This window comes from Bombina bombina, chromosome 1, assembly GCF_027579735.1.
Source record: "Bombina bombina isolate aBomBom1 chromosome 1, aBomBom1.pri, whole genome shotgun sequence".
Taxonomy (NCBI): Eukaryota; Metazoa; Chordata; class Amphibia; order Anura; family Bombinatoridae; genus Bombina; species Bombina bombina.
In genome coordinates, this window is record NC_069499.1 from 553,347,806 (window position 1) to 553,373,888 (window position 26,083).

The 26,083-nt window shown below is 38.0% G+C and overlaps 1 protein-coding gene across 1 annotated transcript in view; it reads right to left on the minus strand.

Annotated features, from left to right (window-relative positions):
• The window catches only part of LOC128645614 (aldehyde oxidase-like), a 196,049-nt gene that overhangs the window by 16,659 nt on the left and 153,307 nt on the right, over positions 1–26,083 (minus strand). The window contains 4 exon segments of the mRNA XM_053698721.1: positions 1,503–1,555; positions 3,468–3,542; positions 11,747–11,875; positions 12,608–12,703. Coding sequence (XP_053554696.1) covers positions 1,503–1,555; positions 3,468–3,542; positions 11,747–11,875; positions 12,608–12,703 — 353 coding nt within the window.

Here is a 26,083-nt window from a genome sequence, read left to right on the forward strand (position 1 = left end):
TAAATACCTACTGAACCTCAGCTAGAGAATGGTCACTTGTATTATTGTTTGGACCATGTCAGAACCTTCAGACATAAAATAGGATGCCCAACCTGGGCAGTCACAAGGGCACTGGGTTGGTTCATACTCTGTACCTACAGAGCTGTCATCTTTCACACTGAGCTGTTTGTACTTATTGGAGTGAATCTGTTTTGGAGCTACCTTTGCACATCTGATGGGTCACGTGCACTGCATTCAGTAATTAGCAAGCTATGAAAACCAGCTCTAAATAGCAGGTGATGTTCAGCTGATTCAGAGCACTATTTTACTTTTATAATCTAATGTACCTCTTTTCCTTGGTATCCTTTGTATAAACCTAGCTCTGTCTTGAGTACTATATGGCAACAGCAATAATATTTGTAACAAAACAGTGTACAGGACATGTGCACACTCCTGAGCCTACCCCACTATGCTTTCATGGGAAAGAACTACGTTTTAACAAAGGAAATCAAAAGAAAGCAGTTGATTTAATAAAAGAAATAAACTGTAAAGTTGCTTTAAATTGTTTTCTGTAGCTGAATTGTGAGAGTTTAAACACAAACATAGACACATAGGTAAAGTCTCACTCTAGAGCTGCAAGCTGAGCAGGACACAGACAGTGATTGGAGGGGGTGTGTAAATGCCTCTCCTGACTGGTTCACCAGCTGTGTCCTGCTCAGTGGCTGCAAGACATAGGATCACTAATGCAAAAATGGAGTGCTCTAATTATTTAAACCTTGTAATTGCTGCATAGGAATTTCCCTGTAAATATAACTCTGACTTATCAATGACTACTTGTGTTTAGTGTCAGCTAAATGAGAGGCCTGCTTAAGAACATAGGTAAATTAGTACATTAAACACCTTTTACTTCTGAAAGGAAATCGCACTGGTCCCAATGCTCTCTAGAAAGGCCAAAAAGCAAACTAGGTGAGCTGCAAATGCTACAAATCAAATAACTTGTTTAGACAGTTTGCAGCATTTTGAAAACCTAGGTTACAGATTTCGATTTTTGGCCTTTCTAGGTAGAGTGGGACAAAGCATATTTTCCTACAAAAACAAACCAAGAGGTTTTTAAAGGGATAGCATAGTCAAAATTAAACTTTCGTGATTCAGATAGAGGAGGCAATTTTAAGCAACTTTCTAAATTACTCCTTTTATCAATTTTTCTTCATTCAATAATAGTTATTTGAATGTAAGCTTAGGAGCTGGCCCATTTTTGGTTTAGCACCTGGGTAGTGCTTGCTGATTGGTGTCTAAATGTAGCCACCAATCAGCAAGCGCTACCTAGGTTCTGAACCAAAAATGGGCCGGCTCCTAAGCTTACATTCTTGCCTTTTCAAATAAATATACCAAGAAAATGTGATAATAGGAGTAGATTAGAAAGTTGCTTAAAATTGCATGCACTATCTGAATCATGAAAGTTTATTTTGACTTGACTATCTCTTTAATGTCACTTAAATGTGAAGAGACTCTGAAAAACTCACCTGAAGAAACCTGTGGCAGAGAGGCTGATTGACTCCAAAAAGGCTTCATTGACCTGTATTACAGAAAATACGCGTATCCCTTTATTATCTATACAAGTTTGCTTCTTTTAGAAAATATCAGCTTGCAAAGCTCTTCATAAATACATCAATACAAAAATACCTACAGTGATATCCAGCATGGCATTGTCTAAGTGATATCATAATGACCCTAACAATTGATGGTTTTCAGAATGACAAAAAAACAGGAAGAAGATTCTAAATATAGTATCATGATTTCATGAGATTATTTTATTCATAAGGAAGCTACCACATATTCACCAGGAGATTACAAGTCGCGCACTGACTGCAGAGCGCGTGTGATATGTTTTTTTCTTTTGGCTCCCTCGAGCATCTTCAGGCTCGCTAGCCTCACCAGTCCTTATGTTATTAAATACTATTTACGTGCGACTTGTAATCTAGCTGTCTGTTTAATATGTAGCATGCAGCAGTTCATTCAGGGCCGGCTCAACCAATGGACCCAGGCATCACTTGACAAGGGGCAACACTTGAGTGACTGAGTCAGTCATTGTCAGACCCTGGCCATTCCTGTCCTCTGTCTCCATGGGGGAAGTCACAGGCTCCCAGCAGCATAATTTTATCATGCACAAAGACACAGAGAACCAGGTGGAACTATATAACTACTTTCCCACTTATTGCACAATTGTGAATAAGCATTGGTTGCATGCAGGTAGGCAGGCTAGGTAAGGTCAGCAGCCAGGCTACTCGCTTAAAATGCTAATCAGTTATGTTACTACTGGGGGGGGGGGGGGGACTTCATTATTGGACCCAGGCAGCATAATATATTGTGCCGGCCCTGAGTGCATTCTAATGTTTGCAGAGTATACAGATTGTGTAATTCACTCTGTGGTTTTAAAGGTTAATTTCTAACCAAATTAACACTCCATGTCCCAAATACATCTGATTGATCTGTAATAACATGAAAACACACAAACAAAATATTATTTATAACATTAGCTAAAGGGACAATGAACTTTTTCCTTTTGTTCTATAAAAAAATAATAATAGTAATTTAATATTTATTTCCTTTTTTAGGTTTGGATCAATGCTGATAAATACCACTTAATATTAGGCTTGTTCAGATTTGTTATAGGCATCCAGTACAGCTGCCCCTATCAACTAATAAACAATGATACATCACTGTAAATGGTGTACAAACATGCATTTCCTAAAAGATTCTGTTTACTAAGATAGTTTTTTAATTAATTTATGTAATTACTTATTCATTTGCTTGATGTTAAACTAAAACAGAGTTTCTAAATTAATGTATACTCCATGGACTATATACCATATATTTTCTTACAATAAAGAATATTGAAATGGGTTATTGTGAGTTTATTTCTTCTCATCTGTTTTGTCAGTGTTAATAACACAGAAAACAAATACTTTTGTTTTGTTATTGGTCTAGGTATAACTTCAAATGCAAATATACATTTTTATAAGTAGCTTTCTATTGCCATCTAGTGACCTGAGATGGGAGTTACATCTACAAAAAAAAAAAAACAGGTTTAGAGCACTGGTTTTCAATCCTGTACTCAGGTCTCCATAACAGGCCAGATTTTGAGGATATTTGAACTCGAACATAGATGGAAGAATCAGCTGATCAGTAAACATGGTTATTTACCTACTGTCACCCAAGGTGATCCTAAAATTCTGTCCTGTTAGGGAGGCCTGAGAACATATAGAGCATATGTATGTTTTTATCCATATATTGAAATTTTATAGCCACATCTATGTACAGAATTCATTACAATAGCAACTAAGAGTAATACAATGTTTTAAGAAAAATGTGTGTCATAAAATTAAAAATATCAACATTTATTTTGTTTGTCAGTTTTAATTTTAACAGAAAAAAAACAGATAAAACTGGAATAGTAAAATGATTCCTGATCAATCAGCACTGCTCACCCAGTCTGTCCAGGAGCCTTTTGGATTTTTCTTTTTAATTGGATCAAGGCGTTGCATGAGAGTCTGACAGGCACTCTGTAAAGAATAATCACTTGTCAGTCAGAGGTAAGGAGTTCACAAAACAGCACAAGCATATCATGAGGAATGAATAGCACAGGGTAATTCAGAGAAGAACATTTATAATTTAATTATCACCAATAAGCTCATGAGGAATTTTTCAACTCTTCCTTAAATAATAAAACAGACAGTATCATAACCCAATAGGGTATCTATGTCTTATTCCACCTGAGGGGTAAAGGCTTTGAAATGAAATACAAATATTGTGTCTGATGGGTTCTGTCATAGCTATAATGCAGATCTAATATGTGGGGATGACAGGTTTTTGAATTGCATATTATCATTAACATAAGAAAGTAGTTAAATAGACATTTCAGTAATACAATCTATTTTTCAGATGTTTGTGTAGTAGGTGCTTAATAAAAACTCAAGGTGATCATTGGGGGCAACTCATATGCAGGACTTAAAGAAGTCCATAAAATAAGTATTGTGAATGAGAGAACTGACATCAAATACAAAGAAGAAATACACAGTGCTTAAAACTGAGTCAATGGGAAATCGGCATTATAGTATGGGAAAGGGGTCAATCTGAGTTCCCATACATAAGAATGTAAAATGAAGGTATTGCATGTCATTGGATCGATCTAGAGATAATGTAGAATGTATAGCTATTATAGGAGTAGGTGTTATGAAGATAGTTATACAGTATGATTGTTTTTATTGAGATTTTGGCGCCTATTTAAGAAAGTCTGGCGGACCTGATCCGACAGTGCGGATCAGGTCCGCCAGACCTTGCTGAATACGGCGAGCAATACGCTCGCCGTATTCAGCATTGCACCAGCAGCTCACGAGAGCTGCTGGTGCAACGCCGCCCCCTGCAGACTCACGGCCAATGGGCCACCAGCAGGGTGGGCGTCAATCAACCCGATCGTACTCGATCGGGTTGATTTCCGGCGATGTCTGTCCGTCTGCTCAGAGCAGGTGGACAGGTTATGGAGCAGCGGTCTTTGTGACCGCTGCTTCATAATCGTTGTTTCTGGCGAGCCTACAGGCTCGCTAGAAACACGGGGCAGGGTCCCATTGCATCCAATAAAGTGTAAAATGGCACAAGTTTATTTCTTTAAAATTAGCCAGTCAACAAATTAGTTATGGTGAGTAAAAGGATAAGGGAACCCCCTCCCAATGTATAGTATACACAATGTTTAGTATATACATTAGTATAGTAGTGATATAGTTATATCACTATGCAAGATCTCACTTTGCACTGCAGAAAACCTGAGCAAATAGTGTTTCATTGGAGCTGAGGATTCTGGGTAAATATATGCAAATAAGCTTCAGAAAGCCGTATCGTTTTGCATCCAATTTTAAACATGGATTCCCTCATGCCAGTGCAGAGCTACGGCTTTAATGAATTGTAAGGAACAGTACAGCAGGATAAATCACGTGGCCAGCTATTGTCTCTTATAACTATCAGTAAGTCAGGCTTCTGAATGGCTAACATTTAAAGGTAATGGAAAAATATGACTGCCCTGCATGAATGCATTTAGTTGAGCCACTTCTTTCGCACAAAACTGTATATCAATGTACCAACCAGGATTGTAGAAACACAGGCCTCGCTTCCATTGAGTCGTAATTCAGTTTGCGTGCACTCGCAAACCGTTAAATATGCTGTCGAAAGCAATAGCGTTTAACGACTGTTTCCAATGGCGCGTTATACCTCAATATCGGCTGCCGGACTTCGGCTGCCGAAAAGATTTTCGCGTCCCATAGAAAGTAATAGAAGCCGTTAATCGATAAATTATACCAGGTTTCCATTGAAAGCGCTAACCGTTAATACACTGTCGGAGGCTGTCGATACATTGAGAAATATTACCCCCAGCTCAACTAGGTGTAAAGGAGGAAAAAAGAGCTTTTTGAGGCCTGTTTCTCATGGAAATAGCAAATCACAAAAATATTATGAGTGTTTCAATGTACAAATAACATTATATATGCTACATTTATTGGTCCTATGTATAGGAATATTTGCACCCATGTTGTCATAGAAATTTCAATATGTATGTGCATATAAAAATATATGCAAGCACCACAATTATGGAACGACCTCCCGCACACTTTCAAACCTTCCCCATGCCTAATATCCTTTAAGAGATCCCTCTCTACATATCTCAAAACAGAATGCACCTGTCATTGTTGATTATATATTTCCTACCGGTTCTATGTTAAATTTTTGTGCATATATGGTGTATTATTATTTTTTTTTATTTTATTGTACCCATTGTATCAATGCAATGTTTTGTGGACCCAGGACATACTTGAAAACCATAGAAATCTCAATGTATCTTTCCTGGTAAAATATTTTAAAAATAAATAAAATATCTACCTATTCAAAATGAAACCTTTGCCCAGGGATGCTATATATAATCTCAATACATATAGAAAAATAATTCAAAGGAAATAAGTTGTTTATCATGAAGATGAGTTTTATTATTACAGATTTACCCTCATTCAAATGTAATTTTCAATGTGAAAATCATATTTATTCAATACAAAACGATGACACATTAAAGTTATAATGTGTCATAGTACTAATATTTATAAAATATATGTAATGTCATGTCTGCTAAAGCAGATAATACATTTGCAATATTTAGACTATTAACCAAAATACATAAGTGCTTAATATTACATACTTCAAGAGATATGAAGTATTGTCTTTAACATGGAGTTATTGAAACATTTTAAAAGTGCATTGTGCATTGGTCCCAGGGAGAGTCTGTGTCTGTTCATATGATGTCAATTAAAATGTATTAATCACCTCTATATCATGGCAATCACATATATGTTGTATATACATCAGTGCATAAATATCCTAAAGATACATTTATCTAATTATTCTAAATATTGAATAATAATCTTGACAAAAAGGAGTGCATTAGTCATGATAGGTATTAGTCATGATAGGTATATATTTCAGATATTACATTCCACATAGGACTATAAGAATGAATGCAAGGTATTTGGCCATATCAACAGGAAGGAGTATTTACTTTTCAACTCTTCTATAACTGTATAACCCTTATTAGCTTCATCTGAAGGAGCAAACAACATATGCTTGTGGAATATAAATCATAACATTTACACATGTCACGTTGACTTATGTTAGATAGCATATACTGTATAAATTTCAGACACGTATCCCCAAGTATTCTTAAACGGCATAATATGATATCCTCAATAAAAGGACACATAAATTTATCAACAATGTACACCTGCATATTAATTGACATCATGTGAAATAAAAATGAATAAAGCTGTTAATTTTTAGCAGATAAACAGCTATTAGAATAATATTAAGATATATGTTCAAATTTGGATTAGAAAAATGGATGCATATTTATGAGATGAAAATCGCACTTAAAAAAGTGCTTTAGTGCAAAAATTAGATATGATATATCTTGGGTTGAAAAAAAAGAATATTAATTAATTCTTGCGGCGGGATTTTGCCTTTGGAGGAGAGGTACTTAGGGGGGCAGTGTGGCGTCTTGTGCGACGCCCACCAGCTGAATGTGAGGCTAATAACCGCGATTCAGGGTCCTGCAGGGAGATGACAGAGGATGCAAGGGAGGATGGAGTTTGGGGCCTATCCGCGAGCCTCTCCACTGCCTCTGCCAGGCGGACGAGTGAGGCATTATGGATGTCCATTTGGCTCTGTATCCTTCTCAAATCCTGCTGCTGTTGGAGCCTGGACAGCCTAAGCTCTCTATGTATGAGCCTCAGTAGATCATCCTGCTGGGACTGTGCCGGACCCTGTTGTACATTTGGTGTCTCAGGAACTAATAATTGGCTGGTTCCAGGGCTGTCTCTCCGTATTGGTGACTGTGAGGTTGTCTGTGATGGCACTGTTGGCAATACATTGGTGGGTGCAGTGGGTGGTGGTGTGGATTCCTGTTGTGCCATAGGAGTGGGAGGCATATAGTACAGATGATGCAGATCTGTATGCTGCTGTGGTGGGTGCATCATCTGCTGCTGAGGATAATGATGTCGTGGGGGGTGCATCATCTGCTGCTGAGGAGGATGTTGTGGGGGGTGCATCATCTGCTGCTGAGGAGGATGTTGTGGGGGGTGCATCATCTGCTGCTGAGGAGGATGTTGTGGGGGGTGCATCATCTGCTGCGGTGGGTGCAGCTGTGGGGGCTGTGCCATTTGTTGCTGCGAAGTATGCATGAACTGCCATTGTTGAGGAGGATGAGTCTGCTGGGGTTCAGAACCCAAAACATGAAATGTTGTCTCCGAAGTAGATGGAGAAGGGCATGATACATCCTCCACCTCATATGCCCTAGGCTGCTGCATATCATCTTCTAAGAGGCTGATATAGGAGGTAGTGTCACCATAGATATCCTCATCCTCCTCAGTGAATGTAGGAACATCCTGCTGTGGTGTTGGTGCAGCTTCATACTCCTCCTGTTCGGAACCTACAAATAAATATACGGTATGTTTACATTATCTATCTAATAGAATATATTACTTTGTAGCATAACAATACAGACTATTATATTCCATATTTATGTGTATATATGTACACACACACACATACACACACACACACACACACATACACACACACACACACACACACACATACACACATACATACATACATACACATACACACACACACACATACATACATATAGTGTGTTTGGGATAAAATCAAAGCATATATGACCATAACTGAGGAATCTTTATAGACTGTGTCTTAAAGGAACATTGTTAAAGGGACACTGTACCCAAATATTTTCTTTTGTTCAGATAGAGCATGCAATTTTATTCAACTTTCGGATTTACTCCTATTTTCAAATGTTCTTTATTCTCTTGGTATCTTTATTTGAAATGCAAGAATGTAAGTTTAGATGGTGGCCCATTTTTGGTGAACAACCTAGGTTGTCCTTGCTGATTGGTGGATAAATGCATCCACCAATCAAAAACTGCTGTCCAGAGTTCTGAACCTAGAAAAAAAGCTTACATGTCTTATTTTTCATGTAAAGATAGCAAGAGAATGAAGAGAAATTCATAATAGGAGTAAATTAGAAAGTTGCTTAAAATTGCATGCTGTATCTGAATCACAAAATAAATATTTTGGGTACAGTGTCCCTTTAAGGACAATGACACATGATTTATATGAAATGCTTAATATTCTTGGATATTATATTATCAATATTCTTGCTTGTCGGAGCAGATATACAATACAGAGTGCTTGCTGAACATATTAAATACAACTATGTAAATTTAGATTCATAGCTAAACACAGATGGGTATTTATGATATACAACATATATACATCACATATATGGTTATATTTAATATTGAATATTCACCTTCATACACCTCTTCAGGTGGCACAGAGGTGTCCATTGTCCCCTTACATCCGTAAACAGATTCATCCGAGATGACATTGGACAGCATCTCCTCCCATGACCTTAGGTGTATCCTCTTGCTAGGACCACCACCTGTCCCACGTGCATATTTGGCCTGCTGTGCCAGCTTAGCTTTGGTTTCCCTCCTGCAGTCATGATAGCGGTGTTTAATGCTGGCAGTAGAACGATTACGTCCTAAGCAGCTGACTGCCACTCGAATCTCCTCCCACAGCTTATTCCGGACAGCCGGCCTCAGGTTAGGGTTCTCCAGCTGAGCTGCCCTCTCCAAGTATGCCTCAACAAGAGCCTCCTTTTCCTCCTCAGAGTACCTCTCCTCTCTTAGCCTGCCCTTCACACCTGAAGGGCCAGCAGACACAGACTCTCCCTCCTGTGACTGGGGACCAGCCCTCTCTACCTCCTCTGTCCCTGCAGGCTGTGACAGGCTACCACCAGCCCCACCCCCAGTTGCCACAGTCTGCCCCACTTTCCCTTTTCTTTTTGTGCCTAGCTGAGGCTGACTCCTCCTCACTCCTCCCACCTCCATTCCTCTTCCACCCTCTCTCCTTCCCTCCTCTGCCAGGGTTTGAGGAAGGACAAATCCTCCACCCAAACCTCGGCCCCTATTCCTGCCCATACTACTCCCTACTTCCCCCCTCCCCCTCCCTCTATCCACCCTCACCACTGCCCTCCCCCTAGCCACCCCCTTCCCAACTCCACTAGGCCTATCCATCCCTTTCTCCTTCCTCCCTAACTCTAACCTAACACTAAAGTCCCTAGCTTACCTAACTACACTAATTCACCTAACTAAACCCTAAATTAAATAGCCCCAAAACTAACTACCTAACCTATCTAGACCCTAACTATCTCTATTCTATATCCCTCAAAATAAAAATAAAATGTGGGGGTGAAAATAAACAAAGGGATGTAAATGAAAAAGGAAAAACTAAGGAGGATTAGAACAAAATTATAGAAAAATAATAAGGGATGCAAATTAAGAAAGGGGTGAGCTATATAGTCAAATGAAACAAAAAATATGGGATGTTAAAAAAAAAAAAAAATAGGATGGGCAAAATGTATATATAAAAAAACAAGTTATATAGTGAGGAAGGGAAGGGTAGTCAAAGGGGGGATGGGAAGTGGAATAAGGGGATTAATGAAAGGAGTAATAAAGGAAGATGGGGATATGGGGGTTAATGAAAAAAAAAATGTGAATGTGTTTGTATCAAATAAAAGTGTGTATGTGTGTGTGTGTGTATTTGTGTGTATAAACTAATGTGTGTTAATTAACTAATGTATGGATGTGTGTGTGTGTGTTCCTAATATTATATGAGGCCTACAATAAGAATATATGGAAATCAAATATCAAACTCTCCACTAACTCTCAAACAACTCTCAAAAACCCAAAACTCCTACCAACGCAACTAGCTCCCGTGTCTTTCTCTCTAGAGGCGATCACAGGTAAAGAGCGCAGGCGCAAACCGTTTTTCTTATAGACAGAGGTCGGGTTACCATGGCAATGCACTTGTTATGGCGCGCTTTTCGACAAATCCGACATCGGTTGGCAACGCAAACTTACGTACGGCCGAAAAGAGCGACTGCGCGCAACACGCTAATCTTTTCAATGGAAACCTGGTACTAAAATGGAGCCGTAAATTACCTTTAGCTGTCGTCCGCTTCGGTAGCTTACGGCTCCATTTTTAACGACTCAATGGAAGCGAGCTCAGAGTTGGTAGACTGAGATACAGGTAGCAGAAATGTGGTTGCTACAGTAAGATACAGTTTTGCGTGAAAGAAGCGGCTCATTAGTTTTAATGGTAAAACTAATGGACCCACACAATAAAGGTCTATTTTAAACTTAGAAGCTAGAGGGCATTGTTGTTTCTATTAAATTCTGGGCTTGGTTAGTCTCCTCCGTTTGCTTCAGAGATTTGTGCTCTGTCCATACCTGCATTTGTGAATGGTAGAAATCAGATCTTTTTACAAAACACGTTTAGCAGTGTGAAAAATGTTTAAAAAATTGTGACAAAGAAAAAGCTACAGATATTTTTTATGTGAGATATGAATATCCCATACTGTGAATATTGTTTCTAAATAAAAAAACACACCAACATAAAACACACATTTTTTTTACAATAAACAAAGTTAGAAAAACATTTGTAATGAACAATATTACAGAATAATCCATATCAATTACACATCATACAAACATGTAGTGTAAACCCAGCTCAAAAGTATGACTAATTCATTTACAAGTTTTGCTATTATTTTGGAAGTGAAAAGGTTAATTTCACACATGTAAATTGCTATTGTCCTTTCACACTGTACAACTGCATCAATGTAAGGGATATTCATGCTAAATGGCTTTTATATTAGTGATCTGCATTTGCATAATGTGTTACTGGGAAGTTTTTGGTAACTTTTCAATTGGAATTTCAGTTTACTTTCAACTCTAGTAAGTTGCCCTCAAACAAAACAATACTAGTGCTCAAGCGGTAGAACTTTGAACTGGTAATACAAGCTCACTGATGCTCGCAATATACTCACAGTAGTAGTTTTACACAATTTAGACTACAAACCGTATTAAGGTTTTTATCTTATTGACAATTTTCACAGCTGTTATACTAATGTATTGCTAAACTACAGAAAAGTCTAATATTAACAAGGTTGTTTCTTTGTGCCAGCAGCAAACATATGAGTTTCTAACAGTAAAGGTGCAAATGTTAACATGAATAATAATGATTTTGCTAGTAAAGCTCTTAGTTAGCGTATTAATGTAATGACTTCTACGACTACGAGATATCCCATTACCTGCACTGCCATGCCGTTGACATCTGTTCCCATGGAGCCCCCAGACACCAAAGTGTTTGGGACATGACTTGTGCTGGTCTCACAGATGTGTATGTATGACAACGGGATCTGTAGTTCACGACTGGCAATCTATTGAGAGCAATGCACATAATTAAATCGGGACAGATAGTTAATTGTGCAAGAAGATATCTGTGTATCTTGAATACATTTTTACATTTGTGTTTTAATTATTTGATTGATATTTAAACCCTTGCCCACAGCTGGAGGCATTTTAGCCTATCTAAGTGACTAAAGGCCTAATGATCAAAATCTCACCAGCATAGCAATAAATCATGCAACATGATGAGTGTTTTTTAGACCTTATATTAAAATGTAGGTGTATGTCCTTCACATCCAAACCCTGCGTAGTGATATAAACAGCTCTCAAGCTACAATTTTATTTTCTAATATTGTTTAAGGTGCCGTGCAGTACAAATGATAAATCTCATATAATCTCCCCTAAGAAGAGAGCTTTAGATCTCTTTATACAAAATTGCTATTGATGAACTGTTAAACTATGTTCTAGATTTATTAAGTACCAATCAATATTATGCCTGTCCACTAGGCACTGATTCTATCAATGGACTTATGCATATGTAAATACTCAGTCTGGAGTGCTAGCATACAACCTATTGGTGCAGTTGATGGAGGACGGCAACACAAAGCAGAGAGGTTTATGGAGACAAATAAAGGCACCTCAGGGAGAGAAAAACAAGTTGTAGAAGAAAAGGAGAAAGTAAAATGGCAGTGACAAATTTATATGGAAAAACAAGGTTTTTTTTTTATGCATTTGTCCAAATCCAGATGCAAATAGTTTTTTACCTGCATAATCCTAGTGTGAACTCCTTGCCCCATCTCCACTCCCCCGTGATTCACAAGCACAGATCCGTCTTTGTAGATGTGAACCAGTGCAGCTGCCTGAAAATTAACAAAAATAGTTATTTACTGTGTTTAGATTTGAGCCTTTTTTTTGTTTGTTTGTTTGATTGTTTTGTATTTAGCACAAATGGGAAAGTGTTGTATTTAGTAAATTTCACAAATATGATACCTATGTTATAATAAACCTGATACACCTTGAAACTATAATGTGTATATCCCTAATTCAAGCGTGGCAAATACTACAGCTGAGATTACATATGCGGTGCCACCTGCAAAATCCGGTGTTGCCTGTTTTAAGTCGGATATTGCTATCACATATTTGGCCTGCATATAAATGCGTTGTGTATATTTCCCCCCTCACCCGCTATTTTTACTCCCATAAACTAACATAGAACCGGCGTCCAAGACGGCCACACATAGGCAGATTCAGCAAGCCTTGCGCTGAGTATGAGCACCGTAACTCCCTGGAAGTTTTAACAAACACCCAACGCATGCGCAATATCTACCTGTCATCCGCCATCCCCCCACCACCATTACTGAATAAAATGTATTAACCCCTAATCCTCCATCCCCCCACAACGCAATATAATTATTAAAACTATTAACTCCTAATTTGCCAGCCCCCCACATTGGAAAATACCTAATAATCTGCTAGATTACGAGTCTTGCGTTAGCCTTAAAAAGCAGCGTTGAGAGGTCCCAACGCTGCTTTTTAACGCCCGCTGGTATTACAAGTCTTGCAGGTACAGGTGTTCCGCTCACTTTTTCGGCCAGACTCGAAAATACCGCAAATCCACTTACGTCAATTGCGTATCCTATTTTTTTCAATGGGACTTGCATAGCGCCGGTATTACGAGTCTTCCAAAAAGTGAGCAGTAGACCCTCTCCTGTCAAGCCTGGTACCGCATTTTAAAGTCAGTAGTTTAGAGTTTTATGGTCTAATGCCGTAGCATAAAACTCTTAACTAAAGTGCTGAAAAGTTCACTAACACCCATAAACTACCTATTAACCACTAAACCGAGGCCCCACCCCACATCGCAAACACTAAAATAAATTTTTTAACCCTAATCTGCCGAACCGGACATCGCCGCCACTATAATAAATATATTAACCCCTAAACCGCTGCACTCCTGCCTTGCAAACTCTAGTTAAATTTTATTAACCCCTAATCTGCCGCCCCCAACGTCGCCGCCACTATATTAAAGTTAGTAATCCCTAAATCTAAGTCTAACACTAACCCTAGCTTAAATATAATTTAAATAAATCTAAATAAAATAACTACAGTTAACTAAATTATTCCTATTTAAAACTAAATACTTACCTATAAAATAAACCCTAAGCTAGCTACAATATTTATTTATTTTATTTAATTATAAAATATTTTACCAGGAAGGATACATTGAGATTTCTCTCATTTTCAAGTATGTCCTGGGACCATAGTTACATTGTAGCTAGCTTAGGATTTATTTTTATTTTACAGGCAACTTTGTATTTATTTTAACTAGGCAGAATAGTTATTAAATAGCTATTAACTATTTAATAACTACCTAGCTAAAATACAAATTTACCTGTAAAATAAAACCTAACCTAAGTTACAATTACACCTAACACTACACTATAATTAAATTAATTCCCCAAATTAACTACAATTAAATACAATTATCTAAAGTACGGAAAAAAACAAACACTAAATTACAGAAAATAATAAAATTAAAATTTTTTAAACTAATTACACCTAATCTTATCCCCCTAATAAAATAAAAAAGCCCCCCAAAATAAAAATCCCTACCCTATACTAAATTACAAATAGCCCTTAAAAGGGCCTTTTGCGGGGCATTGCCCCAAAGTAATCAGCTCTTTTACCTGTAAAAAAAAAAAGTACCAACATTAAAACCCACCACCCACCCAAACTCTAAAACCCACCCAATCCCCCTTAATAAAACCTAACACTAACCCCTTGAAGATCACCCTACCTTAAGAAGTCTTCACCCAACCGGGCCGAAGTCATCAACGAAGCCAGGTGAAGTGGTCCTCCAGACGGGCAGAAGTCTTCATCCAGGCGGCATCTTCTATCTTCATCCATCCGGCGCGGAGCGGGTCCATCTTCAAGACATCCGACGCGGAGCATCCTCTTCTTTCTTCATCCGACGACTGAATGAAGGTTCCTTTAAATGAGATCATCCAAGATGGTGTCCCTTCAATTCCGATTGGCTGATAGAATTCTATCAGCCAATCAGAATTAAGGTAGAAAAAATCCTATTGGCTGAGGCAATCCGCCAATAGGATTGAACTTCAATCCTATTGGCTGATTAGAACAGCCAATAGGATTGAGGTTGCATTCTATTGGCTGTTCTAAACAGCCAATAGGATTTTTTTCTACCTTAATTCCGATTGGCTGATAGAATTCTATCAGCCAATCGGATTGAAGGGACGCCATCTTGGATGACGTCATTTAAAGGAACCTTCATTCAGTCGTCGGATGAAGAAAGAAGAGGATGCTCTGCATCTGATGTCTTGAAGATGGACCCGCTCCGCGCCGGATGGATGAAGATAAAAGATGCCGTCTGGATGAAGACTTCTGCCCATCTGGAGGACCTCTTCTTCTCGGCTTGGATGAAGACTTCTGCCCGTCTGGAGGACCACTTCGCCCGGTTGAGTGAAGACTTCTAAAGGTAGGGTGATCTTCAAAGTTCTAGTGTTAGGTTTTCTTAAGGGCGATTGAGTGGGTTTTAGAGTAGGGTGGGTGGTGGGTTTTAATGTTGGGGGGTATTGTACTTTTTTTTTTTACTGGTAAAAGAGCTGATTACTTTGGGGCAATGCCCCACAAAAGGCCCTTTTAAGGGCTATTTGTAATTTAGTATAGGGTATGGGTTTTTATTATTTTGGGGGGCTTTTTTATTTTATTAGGGGGATTAGATTAGGTGTAATTAGTTTAAAAATCTTGTAATTATTTTATTATTTTCTGTAATTTAGTGTTTGTTTTTTTCGTACTTTAGATAATTGTATTTAATTGTAGTTAATTTAGGTAATTCATTTAATTATAGTGTAGTGTTAGGAGTAATTGTAACTTAGGTTTTATTTTACAGGTAAATTTGTCTTTATTTTAACTAGGTAGTTATTAAATAGTTAATAACTATTTAATAACTATTCTACCTAGTTAAAATAAATACAAAGTTGCCTGTAAAATAAAAATAAATCCTAAGCTAGCTACAATGTAACTATTCGTTATATTGTAGCTAGCTTAGGGTTTATTTTATAGGTAAGTATTTCGTTTTAAATAGGAATAATTTAGTTAATGATAGTAATATTTATTTATATTTATTTAAATTATATTTAAGTTAGGGGGAGTTAGGATTAGATTTAGGTTTAGGGGTTAAGAACTTTAATATAGTGGCAGCGATGTTGGGGGCGGCAGATTAGGGGTTAATAAGTGTAGGTAGGTGGCGGCAACATTGGGGCGGCAGAGTAGGGGTTCATAAGTATAATGTAGGTGGCGGCGGTGTCTGGAGCGGCAGATTAGGGGTTAATAATATAATGCAGGTGTCGGCGATGTCGGGGGCAGCAGATTAGGGGTTAATAAGTGTAAGATTAGGGGTGTTTAGACTCTGGGTTCATGTTAGGATGTTAGGTGTAGACATAAAAGTATTTCCCCATAAGAATCAATGAGGCTGCGTTAGGAGCTTTACGCTGCTTTTTTGCAGGTGTTAGGTTTTTTTCAGCCGGCTCTGCTACATTGATTCCTATGGGGAAATCATGCACAAGCACGTTTAGCCAGCTCACCGCTAACGTAAGCAGCGCTGGTATTGAGGTGAGATGTGGAGCTAAATTTTGCTCTCCGCTCACTTTTCTGCGGCTAACGCCGGGTTTGTAAAAACCCGTAATACCAGCGCTGTCTGTAGGTGAGCGGTGAGCATAAACTGCTGGTTAGCACCGCACACCATTACCGACAAAACTCGTAATCTAGGCGAAAGTTATTAACCCCTAATCAGTCATCCACCCAAAACGCAAAGTACTAATTACACTATTAACCCCTAATCTGCCAACCCCCACAACGCAATCTACTTATGAATACTATTAACCCCTAAACCGCCAAACCCCACAACACAATCTACCTAATTAAGGTATTAACTCCTAAACCGCAATCCCCCCACAATGCAAAGTATTAATCTAATCGCTAAGCCCCCTAACCTAACACCCCGTAAATTAACCCCAATTACATAAAATATAAAGATTATCTTACAAATAAAATAATTAAAAACTACCAAAATAAAAAATCCTAACATTACAAAAAAAACTAACATTAAATTAAATGAAAAAATCTAATATTACAAAAAATAGAAAAAATCAAAAATTACAGAAATTAAACAAAATTATCCAAAATAAAAAAAAATGTAGACCTAATTTAATACCCCTATAAAAACAAAATAAGCCACCCCAAAATAAAAACACCCCTAATCTAAGAATAAACTGCCAATAGCCCTTAAAAGGGCCTTTTGTAGGGCATTGCCCTAAAGCAATCAGCTCTTTTACCAAAAAAAAAAACTACAAATTAACCCCTAAGAGTAAAGCCCCCCACCCACCTAACCCCCTAAAATAAAATAAAAAACCTAACTCTAAAAAAAAAAAAAAAATCTAATCTACCCCTTGCCCCTAAAGGGGCATTTGTATGGTTATTGCCCTTAAAAGGGAAAACAGCTCTATTGCAGCCCAATAAAGATAAAAAAGCTCTAATCTAAACAAAAACACCCCAAAAAAACAAGCAAATCCTAACACTAACCCCACAAAATGTACTCACCGTTCCTGAAGTCCGGACATCCATCTTCTTCCAGGCACTGAAAAGTCTTCATCCAGGTGGCTCCATCTTCATCCATCGTGGGACCATATTCTTTCTTCTTGTCGGAGGTGCGGAGCGGTCTTCGCCGATGCGTGGATCCAGAGCACTGGTCCTCCTCAACGGCGGCGGTCTTCAGCGACGTGGAGGTTCCTCTTCATGCGATTGTCCACTGCACACTGAAGATTGAATACAAGGTACCCCTTTTATATTGGGGTAACTTGCATTCCTATTGGCTGAAATTTTCAAATCAGCTAATAGGATGAGAGCTACTGAAATCCTATTGGCTGATTTTATATGGGTTAATTAGGTAGATTTCATTGTGGGTGTATGGCAGTTTAGGGGTTAATTAGGTAGATTGCGTTGTGGGGTTGGATGGCAGTTTAGAGGTTAAAAGGCTAATTAGGTACATTTCATTTTGGGGGGTTGGTGGTTTAGGGGTTAATAGTGTTAATAGGTAGATTGTGTTGTTGTCACGCCGCTCCCGTGCTTTCTTTGCGCTGCTCTGGCTGTTGCAAGGGACGCAGCGGGTTGCTGTGAGCGTGCGGCGATGACGTCATCACTGCACGTCTATTCCCTTCTCAAGCCGGATCCTTTGAAGTCCTCCTTTGCGCAAATCGGCGCCTATGTAAGTACATGCATAACTTACATTTACTGCCCAAGTATAGGTGTTACTGTGTGTACTCATAGGTGCTTTATTACTTGAAATGCTGGATTGCCTTATCATTGCTGAACTCTGCCTGTCTGACTACTCTGCCTGGTTTACCCCTTAACTGCTAAACTGCTGGATTGCCTTTCTGTTGCTGAACTCTGCCTGTCTCTGACCATTCTCTGCCTTAATCTTATTACCGTGAAGGACTACCCTGTCTACTGTGAGTACTTCTTTCCGCATTTCTAACACTCACTTTGTTTTGGGATATTTCCTTATCCTTCCACTTGACGTAGAGATAAGAAGACAACTGGCCAAGTTTGGTCTGATAGGGAAATATCCCACGAGCATTACAGTTGTGGGGGGTTGGCGGTGTAGGGGTTAATAGTGTTAACAGGTAGATTGCGTTGTGTGGGTTGACAGATTAGGGGTTAATAGTGTAATTAGATACTTTGCAATGTGGGGGGATAGCGGGTTAGGGGTTAATACATTTAGTAGGTACTTTGCTATATGGGGGTTGGTGGATTAGAGGTTAATCACTTTCAGGTAGATTACGAGTTATGCGTGCTATAGGGAATATAATGAACACAACAAAAGTTGCATAATTTCACCCCCTATAGCGTAGCCATTACAAGTTTTTAAACCCCAGATTTGTGTGTGAAATATGGTTGTGTTGAGCTCCATAGCACACACACAATACAAGCGCTGCTTTGATGTGTTTGTGCACGCTTTCCCCATAGATATCAATGGGGAGAGTGGATCAGAAAAAAACCTAACACCTGTGATCAAGGAATGAAAACTCTGTAACGCAGCCCCATTGATGTCTATGGGGGGGGAAGTAACATTTAAACCTATAACCCTAACATAAACCCCACGTCTAAATAATATACCTCTAAACCATAAACCCCTAATCTGCTGCCCCTGACATCGCCACCACCTACATAAAGTTATTAACCACTAATCCCGATATCACCACCACTATACTAAAGTTATTAACCCCTATTCCCACGCACTCCAACATTGCACACACTATAATAAATCTATTAACCCCTATTCCTCCGCTCCCCGACATTGCCGCAACTAAATAAAGCTATTAACCCCTAAACCTCTGGCCTCCCACATCACTACCACTAAATAAACCATTAGCCCCTAAACCGCCAGCCCCCCACATCGCAACAATCTAAATTAAACTATATTAACCCATAAACCTAACCCTAACGTAACCCTAACCCTAACACCCCCTAACTTTAACATAATTAAAATAGAGCTAAATTAAAGTTACAATTAACTAAATAATACCTATTTAAAATTAAATACTTACCTGTGAAATAAAACCTAAGCTAGCTACAATATAACTAATATTTATATTGTAGCTAGCTTAGGTTTTATTTTTATTTCACAGGTAAGTTTGTATTTATTTTAACTAGGTAGATTAGTTAGCAAATAGTGATGAACTATTTACTAACTACCTAGTTAAAATAAATACAAACTTACCTGTCAAATAAAACCTAAGCTGCCTTACACTAAAACCTAACATTACAAAAAAAAAAAAATATATAAAAAACTACCATTACAAAAAACAACAAACAAAATTATACAAAACAATAAAAATTATTCCTATTCTAATACCCTTTTTAAAAAAAAGCTACCCAAAATAAAAAACACAAATCTATAATAAACCACCAAGGGTTTAAAGGCCTTTTGTAGGGCATTGCCCTACAGTTAACAGCTCTTTTGCTAAAAATAGGATTTAAGCAACTCTCATTCTATTGGCTGATTCAAATCAGCCAATAGAATGAGAGCTGCTTAAATCTTATTGGCTGATTTGAACAGCCAATAGGATTTTAGCAGCCCTAATTCCTGTTGGCCGATTTTAAATTTTTCAGCAAATAGGAATGCAATGGAACCCCCAGTATAAAAGGGGTACCTTGCATTTCAATCCTCAGTGTGGGGCGGATAATCGCATGAAGAGGACCTCCACATCCGATCGATGGACCTCCGCCTTGGACCTTTGCCTGGACCTCCGCGCATCGACTGCTTCGCCTCTGAAGGGATGAAGAAGATGCTGGTCCCGCGATGGATGAAGATGAAGCCGCCTGGATGAAGATGAAGCCGCCTGGATGAAGATGGAGACGCCTGGATGAAGATGAGCCGCCTGGATGAAGATGGAACCGACTGGATGAAGATCCTTCAAGCGTGACTTCAGCAACTGTAAGTTGATTTTTGGGGATTAGTGTTAGGATTTTTTTAACTTTTTTGGGTGGGTTTTTTTTAGTTTAGGGTTTGGGCTTTTCGTAAAAGAGCTAAATGCCCTTTTCAGGGCAATGCAAAAGAGCTAAATGCCCTTTTAAGGGAAATGCCCATACAACTGCCCTTTTCAGTGCAATGGGTAGCTTAGGTTTTTGTTAGAGTTAGGTTTTTTATTTGGGGGGTTTGGTTGGGTGGTGGGTTTTACTGTTCGGGGTCTTTGTATTTTTTTAAAGGTAAAAGAGCTGATTAATTTAGGGCTATGCCCTACAAAAGGCCCTTTTAAGGGCTATTGGTAGTTTATTGTAGGCTAGGTTTTTATTATTTTGGGTGGGCTTTTTTATTTTTATTTGGCTATTAGATTAGATGTAATAGTGTTTGTTATTTTTTGTAATTTAGTATTTTTTTGTAATTTTTGTAATTAGTTTGTAATTTTTATAGTAGTGTTAGGATTTTTTAATGTGTAATATAGTTTATTTAAATGGTAGTTAGTTTAATTTGAGTTTAATAGTTATATTAGTTTAATTCTTAGTTTAAATTTAGTTTTTTTTAATTTGACAGGTAAGTTTTAATTTAATTAAAGATAGGGAAATTGTAATTTTAATATAAAGATAGGGGGTCACTAGTTTAAATTAGCTTATTGCGATGTGGGGGGCTCTTGGTTTAGGGGTTAATATTTTAATTTAGTATATTTCATTATGGGGGCTTGTGGTTTAAGGGGTTAATAGGTTTATTATAGTAGCGGCGGAGTAAGGCTTAATAACTTTAGTATAGTGGGGGAGATGTGGGCGCACGGCAGATTAGGGGTTAGTATTTAAATAGAGTTTGTGATGCGGGAGGGCGGTGGTTTAGGGGTTAGTAACTTAATTATAGTGCGACGATGTCGGGAAGCGGCGGAATAGGGGTTAATAACTTTTATTAGTGGCGGTGATGCCGGGAGTGGCAGATTAGGGGTTAATAACTTTAATATAGTATTTGCGATGCGGGAGGGCCTCGGTTTAGGGGTTAATAGGTAGTTTATGGGTGTTAGTGTACTTTGTAACACTTTAGTTATCAGTTTTATGTAACAGTTTTGTTGCGTAAAACTCATAACAACTGCTTTCAGATGGCGGTAAGGAACTTGTCGTTATAGGGTGTAACGCAAGCTTTTTAGCCTCACCGCAAAACTCGAAATGACTGTGCTATGGAAGTCCCATGAAATAATGTAATTTTTACGTGTGCAGGACTGACGTTGCGTTACAGGCTAAAAGGCTTGCGGTACAACTATATCGACAAGACTTGTAATGGCTGCGGTGCTGTTCAAAACACTGAAATTACCATTTTTTCAGCTTTAAAAGACGAACGCACAACTTGTAATCTACCTGTTTATTAGGTATATTGCGTTGTGGAGGGATGGCGGTTTAGGGGTTAATAACTTTTTAAATTACTTGCGATGTGGGGGATGGCAGATATAGGGGTTTTGACATGTCGGGTTTATTTTTGGGAGGTGGGTTAGACTTTTACGGGCGATTTAAACTTTTTGTTTTTTACTTATGCGCTGGCAGTTCATAAACTGCCGTAAGTCACTGGCGACTCCAGAAATGTCTATTTCTGCACATTTCTGAACATCGTCACTTTATCCGACTTCGGCATCTGATCTGCCGCTGCCGTATATGTGATTCACCCGATGCGCAAGGTGAACTTAAGGGCGAAACGGGTTTCAGCAGTTGCACTGAAACCTATGCCACATGATTAAAAGTATTATGTACCTCAATACCATTTACCATTATTTGATGAATACATTACAAATGTTTATTATAACCTTTTGGCTTAATTTTGTTGTTGCATCTTAAAGAAGCCCTTTTAAAATGTTTTTTTCTTGTAAAGTAGATTTTCCTGTAGTAAGATAAAAATATTTGTTTATGTTTGAGGGGCATGTCACTGTGCATTAATTGAATCAATTAATTGCTTTATGTATATCCTTTTGATATTTTACAAACAAAATTATTTAAAAATGTTAAAGGAGGGACATAGATGAGGCCAAAAATATTAGCGATATTGTGCTCTAACACTACTTACGTTAAATCAATAGCACTTTTATTTTTGCGCTCATATTACTTTCATATTAGTGAAAGTAATAAATTTAGGGAGCGGTAACATCTAGATGTCAGATAGAGTGGGTATGCTAAATCCCTCACCTAGTAGACTTCTGATAGCCAACTCATGCTGGCTATCGCTCGAGTACTAAACCAAAGATTCGCTACGCCAAAGGTCAAATATAAGTTTAGAACACTGCACTCATACATACTGTACATACCTATGTACACAGATACATATACACACATAAAATAGATACTATATATATATTATCTATCTATCTATCATATTCCTTTCAATTTCTACTTTTTAAACTCTTCGCCACCAAGAGAACAAAGCAAATTCAATAATAAAAGTAAATTGGAAAGTTGTTTAAAACTTATGTTCTATCTAAATCATGGATGAAACATATGGGTTTAATTTATCTTGAAGTATGGTTGCCAGGCTTACCAAGTAAAGCTATATAAATACACACAAGGTATACGATAGTGCTAAAAAAGCTATTAAAGGACCCACTTAAGGGACCCTAATTTTATAGTTAAAACTTCTATGGACCAAGTGGAAAAAATATATATGCTCATAAAAAAAAAAAATATGATTTAAGAATAAAAATAAAAATATATGGAGACAGAAAAAAGAAAAAATAATGATCATGAATTTCAAGCAGAATTGCTCAGTTCCAAGAAGAAGAAAAAAAATATATATATAGAAAAATGTGGGGTTTCTTCTGAGAGATTCTTATTTGTGTTCAAGATGGATCTTTCAAAAAAAGGTGTTTCAAGGTGTTGAAAAGTGTTGCAATAATTATGAGATACAAAGTCCCAAGTGTTATTTAATATCTCTTATTTTGCTGTCTTTGCAAAATTATAGTAAAATAATGTGTCAAATTGTGAGTTGATCAACCAATATGTGATGATATGTGCAGTTTATTACTAGTGCAATTAAACAAAAATGCAGTCTTGTTATACACTGTCGTATTAGTGTTATCGTGATTTATTTGACCTCCTGGTATTGTAGTGCAAACTCTCCCTTATTGGTTTACCTTAGAATCGCTAAATGATAGCGTTACCCTCCTTCTGTATCCTGTGTGTCAGCTTCCTCTGTTTCTTGCAATTTCGTGATCACACTTAGATCAGAGTGAGGTAATGTGAATAGTTTCCTCGTTGCTCTATCTAAAGATAGAGATATTTTCTTTGAGTGGAAAGTCCCTCTGTTTTAGAGACCGGAAATATTCTTCTTACAGCTGGTGTTGAGTCCTCCTTAATGCCTGTGTATACTTTCCTTTCCCCTTGTTACTGGGGTTGTATGCCGGCTTTCTGAATATCCGTAGTGATGTCCAGCTGGTTCCTTAGTGAATGAACAGATGATTGGCAATTAGGGTCCGCCTCTATGCGTTTCAGCTGTATAAGCCGCCTTTATCAAGAGTCCCGAATTGGCTTTGGGTCTCTCCTTTTGTAGGGCGAGTTTTTAACCCTTTCATGGACATCATAATATGATTGATCCTCATAATCCTTTAATTTTCAGCTTCCTCTCTGCTTAATAGCATGATAGTATTGCTTAAATTGTTCCTGGGGTTTGACATTTTGTTTATTTTGTTTATCTTTGTTGTTAGTTGCATAAATTTGTACCATTAATCTAAAAAAGGTCCAGATACAGGAATCGAACATCTGTTCAGGGTGGTATCCATCCAAACATAAAAATGTGTTCTTAATTCTAGTGCAATTTTTGTTAGCACATTTCTGCATTTTCTTGTTTCTTTTAGTATTATAATTCTAAAATTACATGTATAATTTTCTCCAACATTGGTGTGTCCGGTCCACGGCGTCATCCTTACTTGTGGGATATTCTCTTCCCCAACAGGAAATGGCAAAGAGTCCCAGCAAAGCTGGTCACATGATCCCTCCTAGGCTCCGCCCACCCCAGTCATTCTCTTTGCCGTTGCACAGGCAACATCTCCACGGAGATGTTTAAGAGTTTTTTGGTGTTTAAATGTAGTTTTTATTCTTCTATCAAGTGTTTGTTATTTTAAAATAGTGCTGGTATGTACTATTTACTCTGAAACAGAAAAGGATGAAGATTTCTGTTTGTAAGAGGAAGATGATTTTAGCAGACAGTAACTAAAATCGGTTGCTGTTTCCACATAGGACTGTTGAGATGAAGTAACTTCAGTTGGGGGAAACAGTTAGCAGACTTTTCTGCTTAAGGTATGACTAGCCATATTTCTAACAAGACTGTGTAATGCTGGAAGGCTGTCATTTCCCCTCATGGGGACCGGTAAGCCATTTTCTTAGTCAAAAACAAACAGAATAAAGGGCTTATTATGGGCTAAAAAACTGGTAGACATTTTTATGGGCTAAATCGATTGCTTTATTTGTGCATATTATTCAAATTTAGGCTAATAATTGGCATTTATAATCTTGGGGAACGTTTATAAAACGGCAGGCACTGTATTGGACACCTTTTTCAGTCAGGGGGCCTTTCTAGTCATAGACTGAGCCTCATTTTCGCGCCATTAATGCGCAGTTGTTTTTTGAGAGCAGGGCATGCAGATGCATGTGTGAGGATCTAAGAATCTCTGAAAAAGCTTTTAGAAGGCGTCATTTGGTATCGTATTCCCCTCAGGGCTTGGTTGGGTCTTAGCAAAGACTATATCTGGGACTCTATAGGGGTTAAATTGAAAAACGGCTCCGGTTCCATTATTTTAAGGGTTAAAGCTCTTAAATTTGGTGTGCAATACTTTTAAGGCTTTAAGACACTGTGGTGAAATTTTGGTAATTTTTGAACAATTCCTTCATACTTTTTCACATATTCAGTAATAAAGTGTTTTCTGTTTGAAATTTAAAGTGACAGTAACGGTTTTATTTTAAAATGTTTTTTGTGCTTTGTTGACAAGTTTAAGCCTGTTTAACATGTCTGTACCTTCAGATAAGCTATGTTCTATATGTATGAAAGCCAATGTGTCTCCCCATTTAAATTTATGTGATAATTGTGCCATAGCGTCCAAACAAAGTAAGGACAGTACTGCCACAAATAATGATATTGCCCAAGATGATTCCTCAAATGAGGGGAGTAAACATGATAGTACATCATCTCCTACTGTGTCTACACCAGTTTTGCCCATGCAGGAGGCCCCTAGTGCATCTAGTGCGCCAATACTTATTACCATGCAACAATTAACGGCTGTAATGGATAACTCCATAGCAAATCTTTTATCCAAAATGCCTACTTATCAGAGAAAGCGCGATTGCTCTGTTTTAAACACTGAAGAGCAAGAGGACGCTGATGATAATTGTTCTGTCATACCCTCACACCAATCTGAAGGGGCCATGAGGGAGGTTTTGTCTGAGGGAGAAATTTCAGATTCAGGAAAAATTTCTCATCAAGCTGAACCTGATGTTGTGACATTTAAATTTAAATTAGAACATCTCCGCGTACTGCTTAAGGAGGTGTTATCTACTCTGGATGATTGTGACAATTTGGTCATTCCAGAGAAATTATGCAAGATGGACAGGTTCCTAGAGGTTCCGGTGCCCCCCGACGCTTTTCCTATACCCAAGCGGGTGGCGGACATAGTAAATAAAGAGTGGGAAAAGCCCGGCATACCTTTTGTTCCTCC